The 17,258-nt window shown below is 52.4% G+C and overlaps 1 protein-coding gene across 1 annotated transcript; it reads left to right on the forward strand.

Moving 5' to 3' along the window:
* Positions 1–5,992: 5,992 nt before the first annotated feature.
* Positions 5,993–17,144, forward strand: RABEP2 (rabaptin, RAB GTPase binding effector protein 2). Its single transcript, XM_042782230.1, has 14 exons — positions 5,993–6,050; positions 6,569–6,778; positions 8,873–9,030; positions 11,434–11,544; positions 11,631–11,981; positions 13,082–13,177; positions 13,257–13,355; positions 14,115–14,270; positions 15,795–15,972; positions 16,106–16,117; positions 16,211–16,266; positions 16,349–16,402; positions 16,525–16,641; positions 17,043–17,144. Exons 1-14 carry the CDS (start codon positions 5,993–5,995, stop codon positions 17,142–17,144), a joined length of 1,758 nt encoding a protein of 585 aa, XP_042638164.1.
* The last annotated feature ends 114 nt before the right edge of the window (positions 17,145–17,258 follow it).

The raw sequence follows: 17,258 nt of genomic DNA on the forward strand, positions 1-17,258 counted from the left end.
ACACTACAGAGCTCCTGTGGACTGCCATAAGAATGAACAAATCTGTCTGGGCCTCCATTTTCTTCCTCAGAAAACTCAGGGCAAGGGAGCCCTAGCTTCTAAGGAATGCTCCTGAGAAGCAAGGACAATGAGACACGCCTCATGTACTAGGAACCTGTTATCAGGAGGAACCAGTTCCAGGTAAAGTAGAGGGTCAGTGAAAAAGAGGAAGACCCTCAATGAGATGGATTGACACAACGGCTGCAACAATGGGCTCCAACATAGCAGCCATAATAAGGATGATTCAGGATCAGGCAGCACCTAACAACACAACAACAACAACATCAGAAGGTTGTTCATGAAGATTAAACAGGACAACTTACGTGAGCTTTCCAGCCCAGTGCCCAGCATACAATAGGTCCTCAGCGAGTGAAGGACAGCTTGAGCCCCTGCCTCGCCCAGTTTCTGCCCACCAAAGGCCCTCGTGTCAGTTACGGTTATTTAGAAGTGGGGAAACTGAGGCCCAGAGAAGGGCAGGGCATTGCTCATGATCACAGATGGAGCTGGTGGCGCAGTGAGCCCTAGAACTCAGGAGTCCTGGCTCCCAAATCTGTTCTCCCTTCTTCTTTTCTTTCTCCTCGCCTCTCCTCCCTCTCTCTCTCTCTCCTTGTGTGTGTGTGTGTGTGTGTGTGTGTGTCTATCACTGCTATAGGCACTCAGGGAAAGGGTCCAGGAATGCAAGAGGCCCACTTTCTCGGGTGCTGATTCCTAGGCCTGTCTCACTGTGCTGTGGCTTCCTGTTTGCTCTGGGGAAACCCCAGGGGACCCTCCAGATGGCGAGGCCCCCACTTCCCTTTGACTGCCTTGAGGTAGCTGAGAGAGGAAGAGCGGGGCACTGGGGGATGGAGAAATACAGTGGCAGAACCCTCCTCCACCCCTATTTACCTTTCATTCAACAAAATCTCTCATCTCTTTCATTGGCTTCCCAGTTGCCGCGTGTGCTCAGTCAGAACCTTCTTGCTAGAGCTTATCGGTTCCCTGCTTATAGCATTTCAGTAGCTTTCCTCCAAACCATGGCCTGGGAGGGCCTGAGTGATGCTGCCCTGCCTGCATTTTCCATCTCACCCCTCCCCACCCCTGGCTGTCTTTCCACCCTCAAGGCCTTTGCACTGGCAGCTCCTTCTGTCACTCACGTCTCAGCTCTGACCCCATTACTTGTGCCCTCATGCTCCTGTTTTATTTCCTTCGTAGCATTTGTCCCAATCTCGACTTATGCTTGTTAATTTTCTCTCCCGCCTCCTGTACCAGCATGTTCATCTTCTAGAACAGGGTCTTGACTGTCTTGTTCACTGGCAGCTACTATGTGCTCAGTAAGTATTTATTGACTAAACAACAACAACAACAAAAAAAAAAACTCACTGCCATTGAGTCGATTTGACTCATAGCGACCCCTCCTTGGGTTTCCAAGGCAGTATCTCTAAGGAAATAGATTGCTCAATCTTCCTTCCCAGGAGTGGCTGGTGGGTTTGAACTGCCAGCCTTCTGATTAGCAGTCAAATGCCTTAGGCACTACTCTACTGATAAAGGAAGGAAGAAAACTAGGAAGGATGAAAGAAAGCTTCCTTTTCTTTTCCCTCACACACATTCCATCACCAAGGCTAGTCCTTATCACTATATTTCATTTTTTCAATTTCAATATTTCTTGAATGACTTCTTTCCTCTTTAGACTCTTCCCTTCACAACCAGAGCTATTTCAACAGCCACCATCCTGGGCTCCCTGCCCCTCATCTCTTCCACTTCCCAACTCCACATCACGTGGAGAGAGCTTCCTCAACATTAGTTACATGCCTACCCTGCTCAACAACCTTCAATGGCTCCCAGGGCCTGCAGGACACAATCCAAGGTTGCTATCTGGTATTAAGGTTCTCCCGAGATTGACTGGAGCTTTATTTCTAGTCATCATTACATCCCGTTCCCAAGAAACTCTGCCACACACACCGGGAGCCTGGACTTGATTCTGAGGGCCACAGGATGCTAGTCATGACAGGAAGTGACCTGGTCAATTTCCATTTTCCAAAGCTGACTGCAATGGGGGTGGTGGGTTGGAGGAAGGCCGAGAGACCAGTAAAGAAAGTGTTCATTAATTCATTCATCAAATGTTTATTGAGAACCTCGGAGTCCCTGGGTGGCGGTTTGAGTCTATCCAGAGGGTCCTTGGAAGGAAAAAATCAGCCATTAAAGGCCCTATGGGAGCACAGTCTGACTCCAACATGGGGTCACTAGAGTTGGAATCAGTTACAAGGCAACTGATTGGTTATGTATCTGACATTGGGCTGGGTGCTTTGGAAACAGCAAGGGACCAAAAAACAAAAGAGTCCTATCCCCAGGGAAGCTTTTTTTTTTTTTTTTTAATTTATTTTGTTGTTTTTGAGACTATACACAGCAAAGCACACACCAATTCAACAGTTTCTACCTGGACCATTAGAGACACTGATGACATTCTTCAAGTTGGGCAACTATTTTCAACCTCCTTTTCTAAGAAGTTCCTCTCCCATTAACACATATCCGTTGCCCTCTTAAGGTTCCAATCTAATGTTTCAGGTTACAGTTGTCATTTTGATCCCATGTAGATAGTTCTTAAAAGAATATAATGCTCAAGGCAGATCTTTTTCACTAGTGAAGCTAAACTACTGTTTGGTCTTAAGAAGACATCAGAGATTTTTTTAAATACACATATATATCTTTTTTTTTTAAATTGTGAGTTGGAAGTTTACAGAGCAAATTCATTTTCCATACGATAGTTCATACACATTTTGTTTCATGATATTGATTGCAAGCCCCACAAGGTAATAGCTCTCTTCCTATAAAAGGAGTTCTAGTGGGTAAGACATTTACCTGATAACCAGAAGGTCAGTGGTTCAAACCTACCAGCTCCTACGTGGGAGGAAGATTAGGCAATCTACTTCCATAAAGATTTACAGCCATGGATTTCCAGCCAAACAAAAGACAGGCATATGAGCTGAATATTTACATTAGGTAGATAACATTCCTTGGAGACATCAGTCATGGGAGAATAGAAGGGCTGTGTATGCACAGGGAGACAGCTCGGGGAGCAGGAGTGCATGGGAGGGAAGGACACAGGAAAGAGGTAACTATGGGGAGGAAGTGGGAAGAGAGCTGTTGCACTGTGGGAAATTGAAGTCAATGTCATGAGACAAAATGCACATGAACTGCTGTATGGAAAATGAATTTGCTCTGTAAACTTTCATACAAATTAAAAAAAAAAAAAATCCCTCTTAAAAAAAAAAAAGATTTACAGCCACAGAAACCCAGTGGGGGTTGGTACCAGTCTGAGTGGACTCAATGGCAGTGGGTTGTCTTTCTCATGCATTCCTGCCCTCTAAGCTATCTCCCTGTCCAAATACTGCCCTTCTGAGCTCCCACGGTTGATTATTCTAAGCAGTGCGCCTCCCTGGTGTAATTGTTCACCTTATAGGCCTATTGTTTGGCTGGAAGCTATGGGAGTGAGTTCAATTGCAGGTTCAAAGGGTAGTAGAGGTCTTAGTCTCAGGGGTTTCACCAGTCTCTATCAGACCAGTAAGCCTGGTCTCTTTTATGAGTTTGAGTTATGTTCCACATTTTTCTCCCACTCTATCCAGGATCTTCTATTTTGATTCCTTTCCGAGTGGTTGATAGTGGTAGCCGGGCACCACCTAGTTCTTCAGCGTCTAGTTCTTCTTCATCTAGCCCTCAGCGTCACATAGGCTGAGGTTCACATGCTCCACTAGTCCCTTGGACTAATTCTTTCCATGTGTCTTTGGTTTTCTTCATTCTTCTTTGCTTCAGACAAGGAGAGACCAATTGTTGCATCTTAAATGGCTGCATGCAAGCTTTTAAGACTTCAGTCACTACTCACCAAAGTAGGATACAGAACAATGTTTTTGTACAGTATGTTAATGCCACTTGAGCTCAATGTCAGGGCATATTTTTGGATTAATGTTTAAAGATTATCTCAGGGCAGTAGTTTCAGGGGTTCATTACCTTCATGGTTCCAGGAAGCTGGAGAATTTGAAAGTGTTCTGCATTTTTCTTAGGGAGCTTTGATTCTAGGTTTGGGGTGGAGGGGTCATGGGGGAACAGATAATAAACAAGTTAAAGATAAATAATTTTAGATGTGCTCTGATGTGGTCTAATGGTGGAAAGGCTATGGAGGTGGCTACTTTAGTCAAGGTGGTCAGGGAGGGCCTCACGGAGGAAGTGACATTTGAACTGACACCTGAGATGAGGAGAAGCTTGATATGTGCAAGTAAGCGCATGCCATACTCTTCCCCAGAGATCGGTTGTACCATGTTATATTCCTGCAACATATGAGAAGTCCTCACCAGCACTTAGTGTTACCACTTTTTTCATTTTAGCTATTCTGATAGGTATGTAGTGATGTCTTATTATGGTTTTAATTTACTTTACCCTAATGGCTAAGGATGGGAGCTCTGGTGGCATAGTGCCTAAGGTGCTTGACTGCTAACCAGAAAGCTGGTGGTTCAAACCCACCAGCCACTCTTCATAAGGAAGGTTGGACAATCTACTTCCATAGTGATACCGCCTCAGAAACCTAAGGAGGGGTTGCTATGAGTCAGATCCGACTCGACGGCAGTGTGCTTTCAATGGCTAAGGAGCTCTGGTGGTATACTGGATAAGGCATTTGGCTGCTAACCAGAAGGTCAGAGCTTCAAACCCACCAGCCGCTCCACGGAAGAAAGATCAGGCAATCTACTTCTGTAAAGATTTACAGCCTAGGAAACCCAATGGGGGCTGCTACGAGTCAGAACAGATTCGATGGCAGTGAGTTTGGTTTGAGTAATGACTGATGATGAACATCTTTTCATGTCTTTGTCATCTGTGACATCAATGAAATGTCTGCTCATGTCCTTTGCCCATTTTCATATTGGATTGACCTGGAAGGTTTTAAGCAGGGGTGAGACATAATCTCTTTTACAATGATCACCTGTTACCTTGAGAATAAACTAAAGGGACCGATAGTCAATATAGGGGTAACAGTTAGGAGGCATTGTGGAATTTCAGGAGAGATGAGGGGACTGCGTGTTAGCGCTGGAAATGGAGAAAAGGGGCAGATACCTTCTGGAATACTCAGTACATTGGAGGTAGGGCATCCAGGACCTGCAGGAGGAAAAGACAATCAAGAAGGGCTTTCAGGTGTCTGGAGTGTCCTTTACCGTGGGAGAAACATGTTTGGAAGAAAGCAATCCCGACTTCCGGATGAGTTTCAGTTGCCAGTCACCACCCAGGAGAGAGACGTCAGGTGGGAGGTCGCAGATAATGAGAGCTTGATTTAGAGCAGTGGCCAGAGAAGGAGCCACGGGATTTGAGAGATTAGAAGGAAGCGGTGACTTGTGGGATAACAGAATGGGGGTGGGGACGTGGGGGTATCCGACTTCTACAACTGACAGCAACTTGGGGACTCAGAGGCACCTAAAAAAATGAAGCCACCACAGCCCTACCCCGAGGGACGTTCCACGAGGGCGGAGGTGCAGAGAGGACCCGGCCACAACTCGCTATAACGTTGAGCCTGGCTCCGATGGAAGGGCCAGCAAAGGCTGGCTCCCGGGCTCCGAAGAGAGACCGAGTTTCGCCCTCCGTTGGCTGAGGCCTGCCGGCGTCCCTGAGGAGGTGTAATCTGCACAGAGCTTCGAAGGTCGTGAGCTGACGCTAAAGAAGAGCTTTGAAGAAAGCGCCTCCCTGGGCTTTGCACGGCGGCGGTTCGACCCCGAGAACGCGGCTAAGAGGCGAGCAGTGGGCGGGACCGGGGCGGGGCCTAGCTAGACTCGGGAATCTTCGGCCCAGGCTCGCCACTCCTCCCCCCGACCTCCCGCCGCTGCCGGAGTCCGGGGACGATCCGGAAACAGCCGAGCGGATCCGGAAACAACCGAAAGGACCCGGAAGCGGTGAGGGCGGTCAGCAGAGAGTGCGGGAATCCATCGTTTGCACTAAGACGATGGCGGCGGCGGCGACGGCGGCTGCGGGCGAAGACGGCCGGCGGCGGCCGGGGGTCGGTACGTGAGGGCGCGTCCATGCACGCGAGGGGCGGTGAAATCGGAGGTGGGGCCGAGCTCAGCAACTGGCGGTTTGGGGAGTTGTGGTGGTAGTGGTGAGTGGAGCCTAGAGAGAGGGGCGGGGCCGCGCCGCTGGGACAGAGGAGAGGCGGGGCCTGGACCTTCCGGAGAAGGGGGCGTGATCTGACGTTTCAAGAGGTAGGGCCAGTGACAGGTGAGAGATGGGGCCCAGTGAGGGAAGGGGCAGAACCAGTGGGCAGAGAGGACGGGGCCATTGGAAGGAAGGGGCCGAGTCCGCAGAGAAGGGGGCAAGAAACCGGGAAGAGGCGGGGCCCGAGGCAACATAGGCGGAGCTAGTTAGGAAGGAGGCGGGGAAGAGGCGGGGTCAGGTGAGAGAGGTAGGGACAGATGAGCGTGGGACACTCTGGCTGCAGTCCTAGTTTGTAGGGTACGGATTTGCAGGGGCATTGGGGATCCTGGAAGTGATGGGAAGAAAGGTTGATCCCTGCCCCCTACAGCGCTGGACCCCCAGCCCCAGGAGGAGGCAAAGGCTGAGGCCGAGTCAAGGGAGCTCTGCCGCCTTCGAGCTGAGCTGGCAGGCGCCCTGGCGGAAATGGAGACCATGAAGGCTGTGGCAGAGGTGAGCGAGAGCACGAAGGCCGAGGCTGTGGCTGCAGTGCAGCGGCAGTGCCAAGAGGAGGTGGCCTCGCTCCAGGCCATCCTGAAAGGTGAGAAGGGGCTGCCCCTGCGCTCTGCCTTTCAGTGTGTACAGAGGAGGGTGTGGCAAGAGAGGGTTCAGCCAAGCGTTGCTGGGACACGGATAAGTTCTGGGTAGGTTTGCCGAGAAATAGGCGCCCTTTCATTTGCATAGAGTCCTGCATCTGCCTTGCAGCAGTGCTACCGGTTACAGCTCAGTTTGGCTCTGAGCACTGACCTGTTCCCATGCCCATGTCTTTTCCTGTCCCTCACTGATGACTGGTCAACCCTGAAGATGAGTAGGGCACTTCTCAGTTCCTTGAAGCAGCTTCATTTCAGTTCGGCCCTCTGAGCTGCAGAACCAGCCCTGAGCCCAGTCTCCGTGGGACTCGAGTCCAGGCCTCGGGCCTCCTTCTGTCCCTGGCTCCCCTTCCTCCATCTTTCAGCCTCGCAATTGGTACTCGGCATGTCCAGCTCCCCTTGCCCCAGACTCCTGGGCACTTTTCCTATGTCCTTCTCCTCTCAGAGGTCCTTCTGAATCTGTCCCCAGCCCTCTGCTGCCACTGTAGTGGGACCCTTGTCAGCTGTCTCCTGGACTGTCACCCCAACCTTCTCACAGGTCTCCTTCTTTAATCTGGTCTTCACATTTGCCTCCAGAGTAAACTTTCCCATTGTTTCTCATCATTGCCCTTTCTAAAAACCTTTCCTGGCTCCAAACCTCTCTGCGGCTCTATTTCCTGCATTCGAGGCATCTACCTGTGTAAGGCAGTCTTATCCTCATATGCCTCAGCCAATTTGTTCTTTAAGTAGACTGGCTTTCTTAAAACTTAAGTGAATTTTTTTAAAGGAAACTTTTTAACTCTGTAAGAAAATAACAACATTGAATACTGGCTGTGCTAAATGCTTTACAAGTATTTAATCTTCATCACGAACTGTGAGATAGGAACTATTATCCATCTCCATTTTCCAGAGAAGTCTCTGAGGCCCAGTGAGGTAAATATCTTGTCTATGGTCACACAACCAGAAATTGGCAGAAGATTTGAACCCCGGCAGTCTGGCAGCAAAACCTTGCGTGTTCCACCCAGTATCACCTCCTCCCACTGATGTGCAGGATAAATTCCAAACTCCTTGCAGTGGCATTCAAGGCCACTGCTCCCCTGTCCCCACTTCCCAATGTCTGTCCTCAAAGCATCTTCAATCTGGCGCCTCCCAGCATGCCCCAGACATACCAGCCACTGTCCCACCTCTGAGCTTTTGCTCATGCTTGTCCTTTCCTCCTTCATCTAGCGATGTCTACTCCTCTTCATCAGATCACAGAAGGAGCGGCTTCACAAGCCCAGGAAGGGTTCTCCCACACCACTCTTCTCACACTGCATTGTAATTATTTCCACAGCTGCCTTCTCCACTGGACTGTGAACTCCTGGTGGGAGGGTTTGTGTTGGATTGAACCCAGCTCAGAGTCTGGTCCCAAATTAATATTTCTTACTATTCAAATACTGATCATTATTACATATTAAGGAACTCTATCATTATTACATATTAAGGTTCAGTGCCTAAGGCATTTGACTGCTAACCAAGAGGTTAGGGGTTCACACCCATCAGCCACTCAGTGGAAGGAAGATGAGGCCATCTACTTGCGTGAGGATTTACTGCCTCGGGAACCCAAAGGGGGTCATTAGTTGGAATCAACTTGATGGCAGTGTTTGTTTTTTGGTATTATTATATATTATATAATATATATTATAAGGATCAAATATTGATTGTTGCTGGTACTTGTTAATACAAATAGATGCCATTATGTTAAGTGTTTATTACATACCAGGAAGAGGGCTGACCTTACATATGTCACCTCATTTAATCCTGTAACAGCCCCGTGAAGTTCCCGTCAGTATCACCATTTTGTAGCTTGAGAGCACTGATGCTCAGAGAGGTTAAATGATTGCCCAGCTCCCATGGCAGTTGAGCAGCAGAGTCAGGGTTCAAGTCCAAGTCCGTGTCTCTGCAAAGCTACTATCTGAACCATTACAGTCCATTTTCTCACAGAGTCGCCGCGTCAAGATCCCGGCTCAGCACAGGCGGGGCCTGCACGCTGATGCCCCTTCTCCCCGCCCTTCCCGCCCTGGCAGACTCCATCAGCAGCTATGAGGCCCAGGTCGCTTCTCTGAAGCAGGAGCGCCAGCAGCAACAGCAGGACTGCGAGGAGAAGGAGCGGGAGCTGGGCCGTCTGAAGAAGCTGCTGTCCCGCGCTCACCCGCTGGACTCCTTGGAGAAGCAGATGGAAAAGGTTGGGGCTGAGATGGCTCCCCTTCCCCCCCAGATTTGGGAAAAGGTCGAGGCAACCAAAGACCTTAGGGCAGAGGGATTGTTGGTGTCCCATTTCCGATCACTCGGGAGCAGGGCACCCAGTAGTAATTCTACATAGAGAAGTTACCAATACTGTGGAGGGCTGGGCTCTCCAGGAGACAAGGTTCTGGCTGGCCCAAGACTAGTGGGATGATCTTGGGCAAGTCAGTTTACCTCCAGAATTAAGAGAGAAGAAAGCAAACACTTAAGAATACCTCTCATTCAGTGAACACTGTGCTAAGTGCTTGACAGAATGAATCTTCCCAGTTTTTCACCCTGTGAGGTAGACCAGTCAGACTCATTTGACAGATGAGTAATGTGAAGCTCAGAGAGGGTCAGTACTTCACCCAGGGTTACACAGCTAGAAAGAAGCAGAGTTGAGATTTAAATCCAGACAATCCGCTTCTAAAATTTTTATTCTTAATCTCTGGGGTATATTGTTTCTTTCTTATGATTAGGAGCCCTGGTGGCCCCGTGGTTAAAGTGCTTGGCTGCGAATTGAAAGGTCTGTGGTTTGAACCCACCAGGCACTCCACAGGAGAAAGACATGGCAGTTTGCTCTCATAAAGATTGGAAACCCTATAGGGCAGTTCTACTCTGGCCTATGGGGTTGCTATGAGTTGAAATCGACTTGATGGCAACAGATTTGGTTTTATTATTATTGTTATTAACAATAATAAGCACATATTACCTAACTCCTCTTTCAAAGCAAGTCCACATGTATTACCTCATGTGATCATCACTGCAGCCCTATGAAACAGGTATTAATACCTCATCTTATGCATCAGGAAACAGGTTCAGAGAGATGGAGTAAATAGCCCAGTTAGCAAGACAAAGATCAAAACAGGAGCCCAGGAAAGGAAGACTTCCAGCCCATGGCTTCCTAGCCGCAGCTGCTGCTTGCGCTAGTGTTCCTCGGGGAGCAGTTACCCAGGGTGGTGAGGGAGCGGGCTCTGCTAAGCGAAAGATGCCTGGGACAGCAGAAGAGCATCAGGCCTGGGGTCAGGTCGAGTCCAGCTCTGGCCCAGCCCCTGAGTGCAGCCATCCCTCCATTGAGCATCTGCAGAGCATGCATCCCAGGCCTTCACACAGGATCAGAGGCTTTCTGTTTCGGCCATGAAGGCTTACCCTGCATCTTGCCACTGCTCCTATCAGAGGTCTGGAGAGTTAAATTGAGCTTGTTTCTGTGAGACAGGTTTGAGAACAGTTCAAGAGGTAAAGCAGCAAGAATTGGAAGAAGGTGGTGACAGAGGAGACAGGAATAACTGGTAGATTGCTGCCTCGAGCAACTGGATGGGTGGCAGAGCCATTCTTGCTGATCCAGTGCTGGTGGGCGGGGCAATACCATCGAAGAAGAATTGGTTTCATTTTGGCTGTTAGGTAGTGCCTAAGGCATTTGACTGCTAGCCAGAAGGCTGGCGGTTCAAACCCACCAGCCACTCCTTGGAAGGAAGACTGGGAATCTACTTCCGTAGTGATACGGCCTCAGAAACTCAAGGAGGGTCGCTATGAGTCCAGTGGACTTGACGGCAGTGAGCTGTGAGACGTCCCAGTGGAGATGCCCAGAGGCTGTTGGCTCTGCCTGTTCAGCAGAATTCCCAGCCTGAAAAGAAGTGGTCAACGATGTGGTGGTGATGGGCGACTGAGGGGATAGAGCAGTTAGCATGAGGTTTACCCATGTGACTGCACATCCGAATTAACAGCGAGATGAATAAGATAGAAGTTTATTTTTCTTCAAGTCCAAAGGTAGACATTCCGAGGCTGGTATGACAGCTGTGCAGGCCATAGGGAACTCAAGCTCTTCCTATATGACTGTTTTGCCATAGGCATAGTCCAGGATAGCTGCTTAAGTGCCAGCCATCATGTCCACATTCCAGCCAGTAAGAGGAACAGGGGAGAGGAAGAGGAAAGAAAGGCACACCCTCCCTCTTTAAGCAATTGTCCTGAAATTGGCATGTAGCACATCTAGCTGGAGCCTTGTCATAGGGCCATGTTTCATTGTAGGTGAAGCTAGGAAATGTACATGGTATTCTAGAATTTAGGCCATGTGACTGACTGTGCGAAATTTTACCACAAAGGAAAAGAGAAAGTGGATATTGGGGAAGAAAAGTTTGAGGAAGAGAAGATAGCCGTGACCTTTGCCCCTTTACCTACCGTGTAACCTGGGCCAAGTCCTGTAAGGTCTGAGGGCCTCTGTTTTCTTATCTCTAGAAGATGGGATGGGGTGGGAAATGGTACCTTCTTGAGAGGACGAGAAGGGCCGACGTGCCTGGAGAGAGGCGGAGCAGACCCGCAGGTCCAGCCGTCAGGAAGAGGGGTTGTCACTGCCGACCCCCGTCCCCAGGCCCACGAGGACTCGGAGAAGCTGCGGGAGATCGTGCTGCCCATGGAGCAGGAGATCGAGGAGCTGAAGGCGAAGCTGCTGAGGGCGGAGGAGCTTATCCAAGAGATCCAGGTGAGGGGGCCGCCAGGGGCGCAGAGGGAGGGAGGAGTGCCGCAGGACCCCAGCCCCTCAGCCTCTTCCCTGCCCCTCCTTCCTAGAGGCGGCCCCAGCACCCCCCTGCCCTGCACTGCCCCACGGAGCTGCTGCCCCTGTCCCGGGACCCGTCTCCCCCACTGGAGCCTCTGGAGGAGCTGAGCGGAGATGCAGGTGCAGCGGCCGAGGCCTTCGCACACAACTGTGACGACAGTGCCTCCATCTCCTCCTTCTCCCTCGGCGGTGGGGCCAGCAGCAGCACCTCCCTGCCCCACAGCCGTCAGGGCCTGAGCCCTGAGCAGGAAGAGACTGCCTCCCTGGTGTCCACGGGCACCCTGGTCCCCGAGGGCATCTACCTGCCCCCTCCTGGTTACCAGCTTGTCCCAGACAACCAGTGGGAGCAGCTGCAGGCGGAGGTGAGCAGAGTGGGCGTGGCCTGTGTGCTTGCAAGTGTCCCTCACTCCCTTCTCCAAGCATTTATTGAGCACCTACTTGGGCCAGTCCCTGAGCTGGAGCTGGGAGGCCACAGTGAAGAAGGCAAACTCCTGCCTGCTTGGAGCTTCTGCCGAGGGAAGGCAGTCAGCCGTACACATGCAGGTGGATGCTTAAGAAGGACCATGTCACAGAGCGCGATGCTCAGAAGAGAGCTGACTAGGGTCCCGGTGTGGTTATCAGCAGTGCAGGAGGCCAGCTGATCCCACTAAGGCCTGAGTTAAGGCCTGAATGATGAAAAGGAGGTGCTCTTTGAAGTTCAGGGACAGAGGGACTGCAGAGGTACAAGGCCCTGAGGAAGGATAGACTGGTGCGTCTGAGGACTAGGGAGGCCACCAGGTGGAGGGTGGGGGGTGGGGATCAGGAAGGAAGGGTCCTCGTGAGGTCGGGCCTCATTGAGCTGCCTCAGCGTTAAAATATTAGAGGAAGAGCAGTGGGAACCTTCCAGAGGTTTTAAGCCAGAAAAGGCCTGTTCTCCTTTACGCTTTTAAAAGACTAAGGAGCTCTGGTGGCTTAGTGGATAAAGCATTTGGCTGCTAACCATAAGATCAGTGGTTGAAACCCACCAGCTGTTCTGCGGAAGGAAGATGGGCAGTCTACTTCCGTAAAGATTACAGCCTCGGGTACCCAATAGAGGTCGCTGTGAGTCAGGATCAACTCGGTGGCAGTGAGTTTTGGGGCTACTGTATAGGAAGACTAGGGGCCACAGGGCACCAGGAGGCACCAGGAGACCAGGTGGGAAATGAGGTAGAGGTCAGAAGGAGGAAGTGGCTGCGACCAGAGGTGATAGTGGATGTGGAAGGAAGTGGATGGGGTAGGATACACTTCGGCAGTAGGGGGTCAGGGCCTGCTGATGGGTTGGATCTGGAGAGAAAGGGAGGAGTCACTACGGCAGCATCGGTTCCTGAACATTTGGTCTGAGGGGCTGTGAATGATGGCGCTCACGGGCAGAGGCATGGGATCAGAGGGAGCCAGGGAGGCCAACGCTGGGGAGACAGAGACTGAGGTCAGGGCTCTGTGGCAGGGGCGGCAACTACAGAAGGACCTGGAGACCATCAGCCGTGAGCGGGATGAGCTACAAGAGGGCCTGAGACGGAGCAACGAGGACTGCACCAAGCAGGTGGGTCCCCGCTCAGCTGGACCTGCCAGTCCTCCTCAGGCTGCCCCTGGCCTCACCTTCGCCCTCTGTCCACCCACAGATGCAGATCCTCCTGGCCCAGGTCCAGAACTCGGAGCAGCTGCTGCAGACCCTGCAGGGGACCGTGAGCCAGGCCCAGGAGCGGGTTCAGCTGCAGATGGTGAGGGCCCGGCCAGGAGGCGGGGGTCTGGCAGGGTTAGAGGGAGGGGCACATGGGGAGTGGAGGCACCTGCCCTGCCCCTTTCCCACTCTGCTGCACCCTTGAGTTGGTGCCGAAAGAGCTCCCGCGGCAGCTCAGTGCTGTGGCCGCGCAGGGGCTCGAGTCAGACAGGGTCACTGTGATCTTGAGCTCCTCCTACAAACCCGGAGCCTCCTGTCTATAACGTCGAGATGCGGGGACCTGGTTTGCAGAGTTGTGAGGACTCAGTGCAGCGACTGTGAAAATAGATGTTCAGCAAGACCAGAGGGCAGAGGTCAATGGTTAAATCAGGCCAGTTGTAAGACAGCATCCATCGTAGGGGCCGTGGCAAACCGGGGAGCACGGGACCTGTCTGGAGGGGGCGCCGCTATCACCCGCGGGAATGCAGACTCTGCATGGCCAGACTGTCTGGGTTTTCCAGGGAAGCCAGAAATCTGCATATTGGTGTGATGACTCAATTTTCAAAGTTGGCCTTTAATTTGAAAGTTTACAAAAAAGCGTGTGGACCAACTAAAACGCCAGATGTGGCCTACCAGAGTGGAAAAGGGCCTGGAGGCTGAGGACACTGAAGAAAGGATGTTCTTTCTCTTTCTTGGTAGTTAAGGAAGGCGTGGATGCTCCACCTTTCTGTCATGGCTGGGAGGCTCCAGGGTTTGACCTCACAGGGAATCAGAGACACCCTGTCCCCCGCATCACCTGGTACTAACTGCCCATCCCCAGGCAGAACTGGCCACCTCCCACAAGTGCCTGAGCCAGGAAGTGAAGCGGCTGAACGAGGAGAACCAAGGTCTCCGGGCTGAGCAGCCCCCATCTGTGGTGCCCCAGGACCTGGAGCAGGAGGATTTCCAGGGAGAAGCACTGTCCAGCTTAGTGCCGGTAAGGGGAGTAGTACTGGGAGGCCACCCTGTGAGTCCTCCTTCTCCAGGACAGTGCAGCGTTGGCCTGGGGCCGTAGGGCTGGTTGACAGACCCAGTCCTCTCTGTATTAGCTGCATCACTTTGACCACCTCACTTCCCGTCCTCTTTCTAAGGCCCAGCTTCCTCATCTGTAAAATGGGACCCACACCCTTCCCAATGTTGGTGTGAAGAGAAAATGAGTTAATAGAATGCTTGACACAAAGGCAGTCATTTGGTTTGTTGGTTGGTTATTTTTAAGTGACATCAGATCCACTAAATTGGATTCGTTACAGTCTGTGGTTCATGACAAGGTGTCATCGTCGGTCTTACGTGGCCTTTAATTTGTTATTAACATAGATCATTCATAATTTACTGAAAATAGGAAGGACGCCTAGAACTCTTCCCCACCCTGAGAACTGGAGCTTTCATCTACTTGTGTGGACCCTGTGGCCCTGGGCGCTGTCATTTAGTGGCCATTTGCCCTGTTTTTGATATCCAAAACCCAACCAAACCACTGCCATCGAATTGATTCTGACTCATAGCGACCCTCATTGGATTTCCAAGGCTGTAAATCTTTACGGAAGTAGATTGTCTCATCTTCCCGAGGAGCAGCTCGTGGGTTTTGAACCACTGACATTCTGATTAGCGGCTAAATGCCTTACCCACTATGCCACCAGAGCCCCTTCTTTTTGGTACAGTTAGTGTCATGTATACATGTGTGCCTAAACAATAGCGTGCTCAGGCTTCATTGTTTTTGAGCCTTATAAAACAGTCTTGAAACCAGACAGGTGGGCTCCCACTGGATGTGACTTCCAGGCCAGTAAAGAGACAGCAGGCTTTCAGGGCTGAGAAAGGAAGCATCACTGCAGGCTGACAAGCATGGAGCTCAGAGACTGCATCTCAGATCGGGCTCCCGAAGCTGGGGATTTCAGGGTGGATATAGGCTATGGAATAGGACATTCGGATTGTCCGTGGGCCTTCCAGGAACTCATTAACTATACATTAGGCTCCTAACGTGGGGGGGAGGGGGGACAGCGTCATGCCCCCAAGGGGTGTGTTTGTTAGGTTCTCACTTAAGAACTTGGCTGGTGTTTCCGTCCTTGTGGTCAAGCTACCTGGGGCGGGGCATTCTTACAGTATTTCACTGTAGATGACCTTCTGGAACTTTCATTCAGCACCATGACTGGTAGCCATGCCCACTGTCACATGGGGCTGTGGTTGGTTCATTTCCACTGTGCATAACAGGCGCTGCCAGTCCACAGCGTTAACGCCATCTCCCAGTCATTGGCATTCCGATTGTTTCCCATCTTTAACAGCTTCCTTCCTTTCCTGCTTTGTGTTCCCCCTCCTCCCCGTGACCTGGTCTAGCCCGTACCCCTCCGCCCTGCTGCCCCTGCCTCCCTTCCTGTGACCCGTGTCTAGCCACTCGTGCCTCTGCCTGCCTCCCCGTGACCCACATCTGGCTGGTGGCCCACACCCAGCCTGTGACTTGCGCCCCTTCCAGGAGCTGCAGCAGCTGGTGCGACGCATGCGGCTGGAGGCGCGGGCCCGTCAGCAGGCCTGGAAGCACGAGGCAGAGCGCCTGCGCATTGAGATTGTGACACTGCGGGAGGCGCTGGAGGAGGAGACGGCGGCCAGGGCCAGCCTGGAGGGGCAGCTGAGGGTGCAGCGGGAGGAGACAGGTGAGGCAGGCAGAGATAAACAGCCCACTCCCAGGAGGCCGACCGACCTCCCGTGGGGACCAGGCGTGGGCCAGGAGGGGGTAGAGGAGACAACGCGAGAACTCACCTTGACCTCTCTCTTCCCTTTCCACAGAGGTGCTAGAGGGTGAGTAGGGGCTGGAGCCCGGGCGGGGGGAGGGGGGATGGCAGGGAAGGGAGCAGGTGCAGGCCTGACTCGCCTCTGTGCCTGATGCCCCAGCTTCCCTGTGTAGCCTGAGGACGGAGCTGGACCGGGTCCAGCAGGAGCAGAGCAAGGTGAGGATGCCGGGCTGATCTGGGCTGGTGGGGAAGGGGCCGCAGTGTGAAGATGCTCAGCAGCCCTTCATGTCTCCCTCAGGCTGGGCGACAGGAAACACTGAGGCCGGCACCAGCCTCGGGCCAGACAGAGGAGGTCAGAACCGTGGGTGGTGCAGAAGTGGCTCCTGTGTCCCGACGCCCCCTTCCTCGGCCACGTGCCCTCCTGTCTGGCCTGAGGCTGAGCCAAGGCCCCAGCCCCGTGTCCTGTTCCCCTAGGTCCCGCTCACCGTCCTCCTCTCAGAACAGAGGGCCAAGGTGCTACGACTACAGGCAGAGCTGGAGACCAGCGAGCAGGTGCAGAGGGATTTCGTACGTCTGTCCCAGGCCCTGCAGGTACAGCCTGTCCCCTCGCCATCAGGCTGCATGACGCCAGGGAACGGATCCTGGGTTTTGCAAGGATAGTCCCCCAATGACAGGAGTCTTCCTTCTGGGGATGGCTTGGCCCTTCCCCACTGAGCTATTGCTCCAAGGAAGCTGACATCTTTTCTGTATGTTCTTAGTCACATGAAGGCCTGGCATGAAGGTGTGTGATGTGTTTGTTCTATAAACCCTTCCGGTGATCAGCCCTCCCAGCCGTCCCCAGGGTGCTCTCTTAGGACCCATCTCCTCCTTGGAACCCCATCCACCGTCGGATGGGGGAGATGGGGTGGTGTTCACCCTTAGTGGACTGCTGGGTCCGGAGGGGCTGTGTTTCCCCACCAGGGGTCCTCTGTGCTCCCCGCTCCTGCCCACAGGTGCGCCTGGAACAGATCCGTCAGGCAGAGACTCTGGGGCAAGTACGCCGCATCCTGGATGAGGCACCCCTCAGGGACGTCAGGGACATCAAGGACACCTGAGGGGCCAGGCGAGACCCTCCCCTACTCCTCCCCACCGAGGGGAGACTGCCGATCTTCACAGCCCAAGGCCTGGGCTTTGGGGCTTGGGATGGATGGAGCCTTTGCCCTCTGTAG

The sequence above is a fragment of the Orycteropus afer genome, unplaced genomic scaffold (assembly GCF_000298275.1).
Source record: "Orycteropus afer afer isolate SDZICR_OR568_19922 unplaced genomic scaffold, OryAfe1.0 scaffold00266, whole genome shotgun sequence".
NCBI lineage: Eukaryota > Metazoa > Chordata > Mammalia > Tubulidentata > Orycteropodidae > Orycteropus > Orycteropus afer.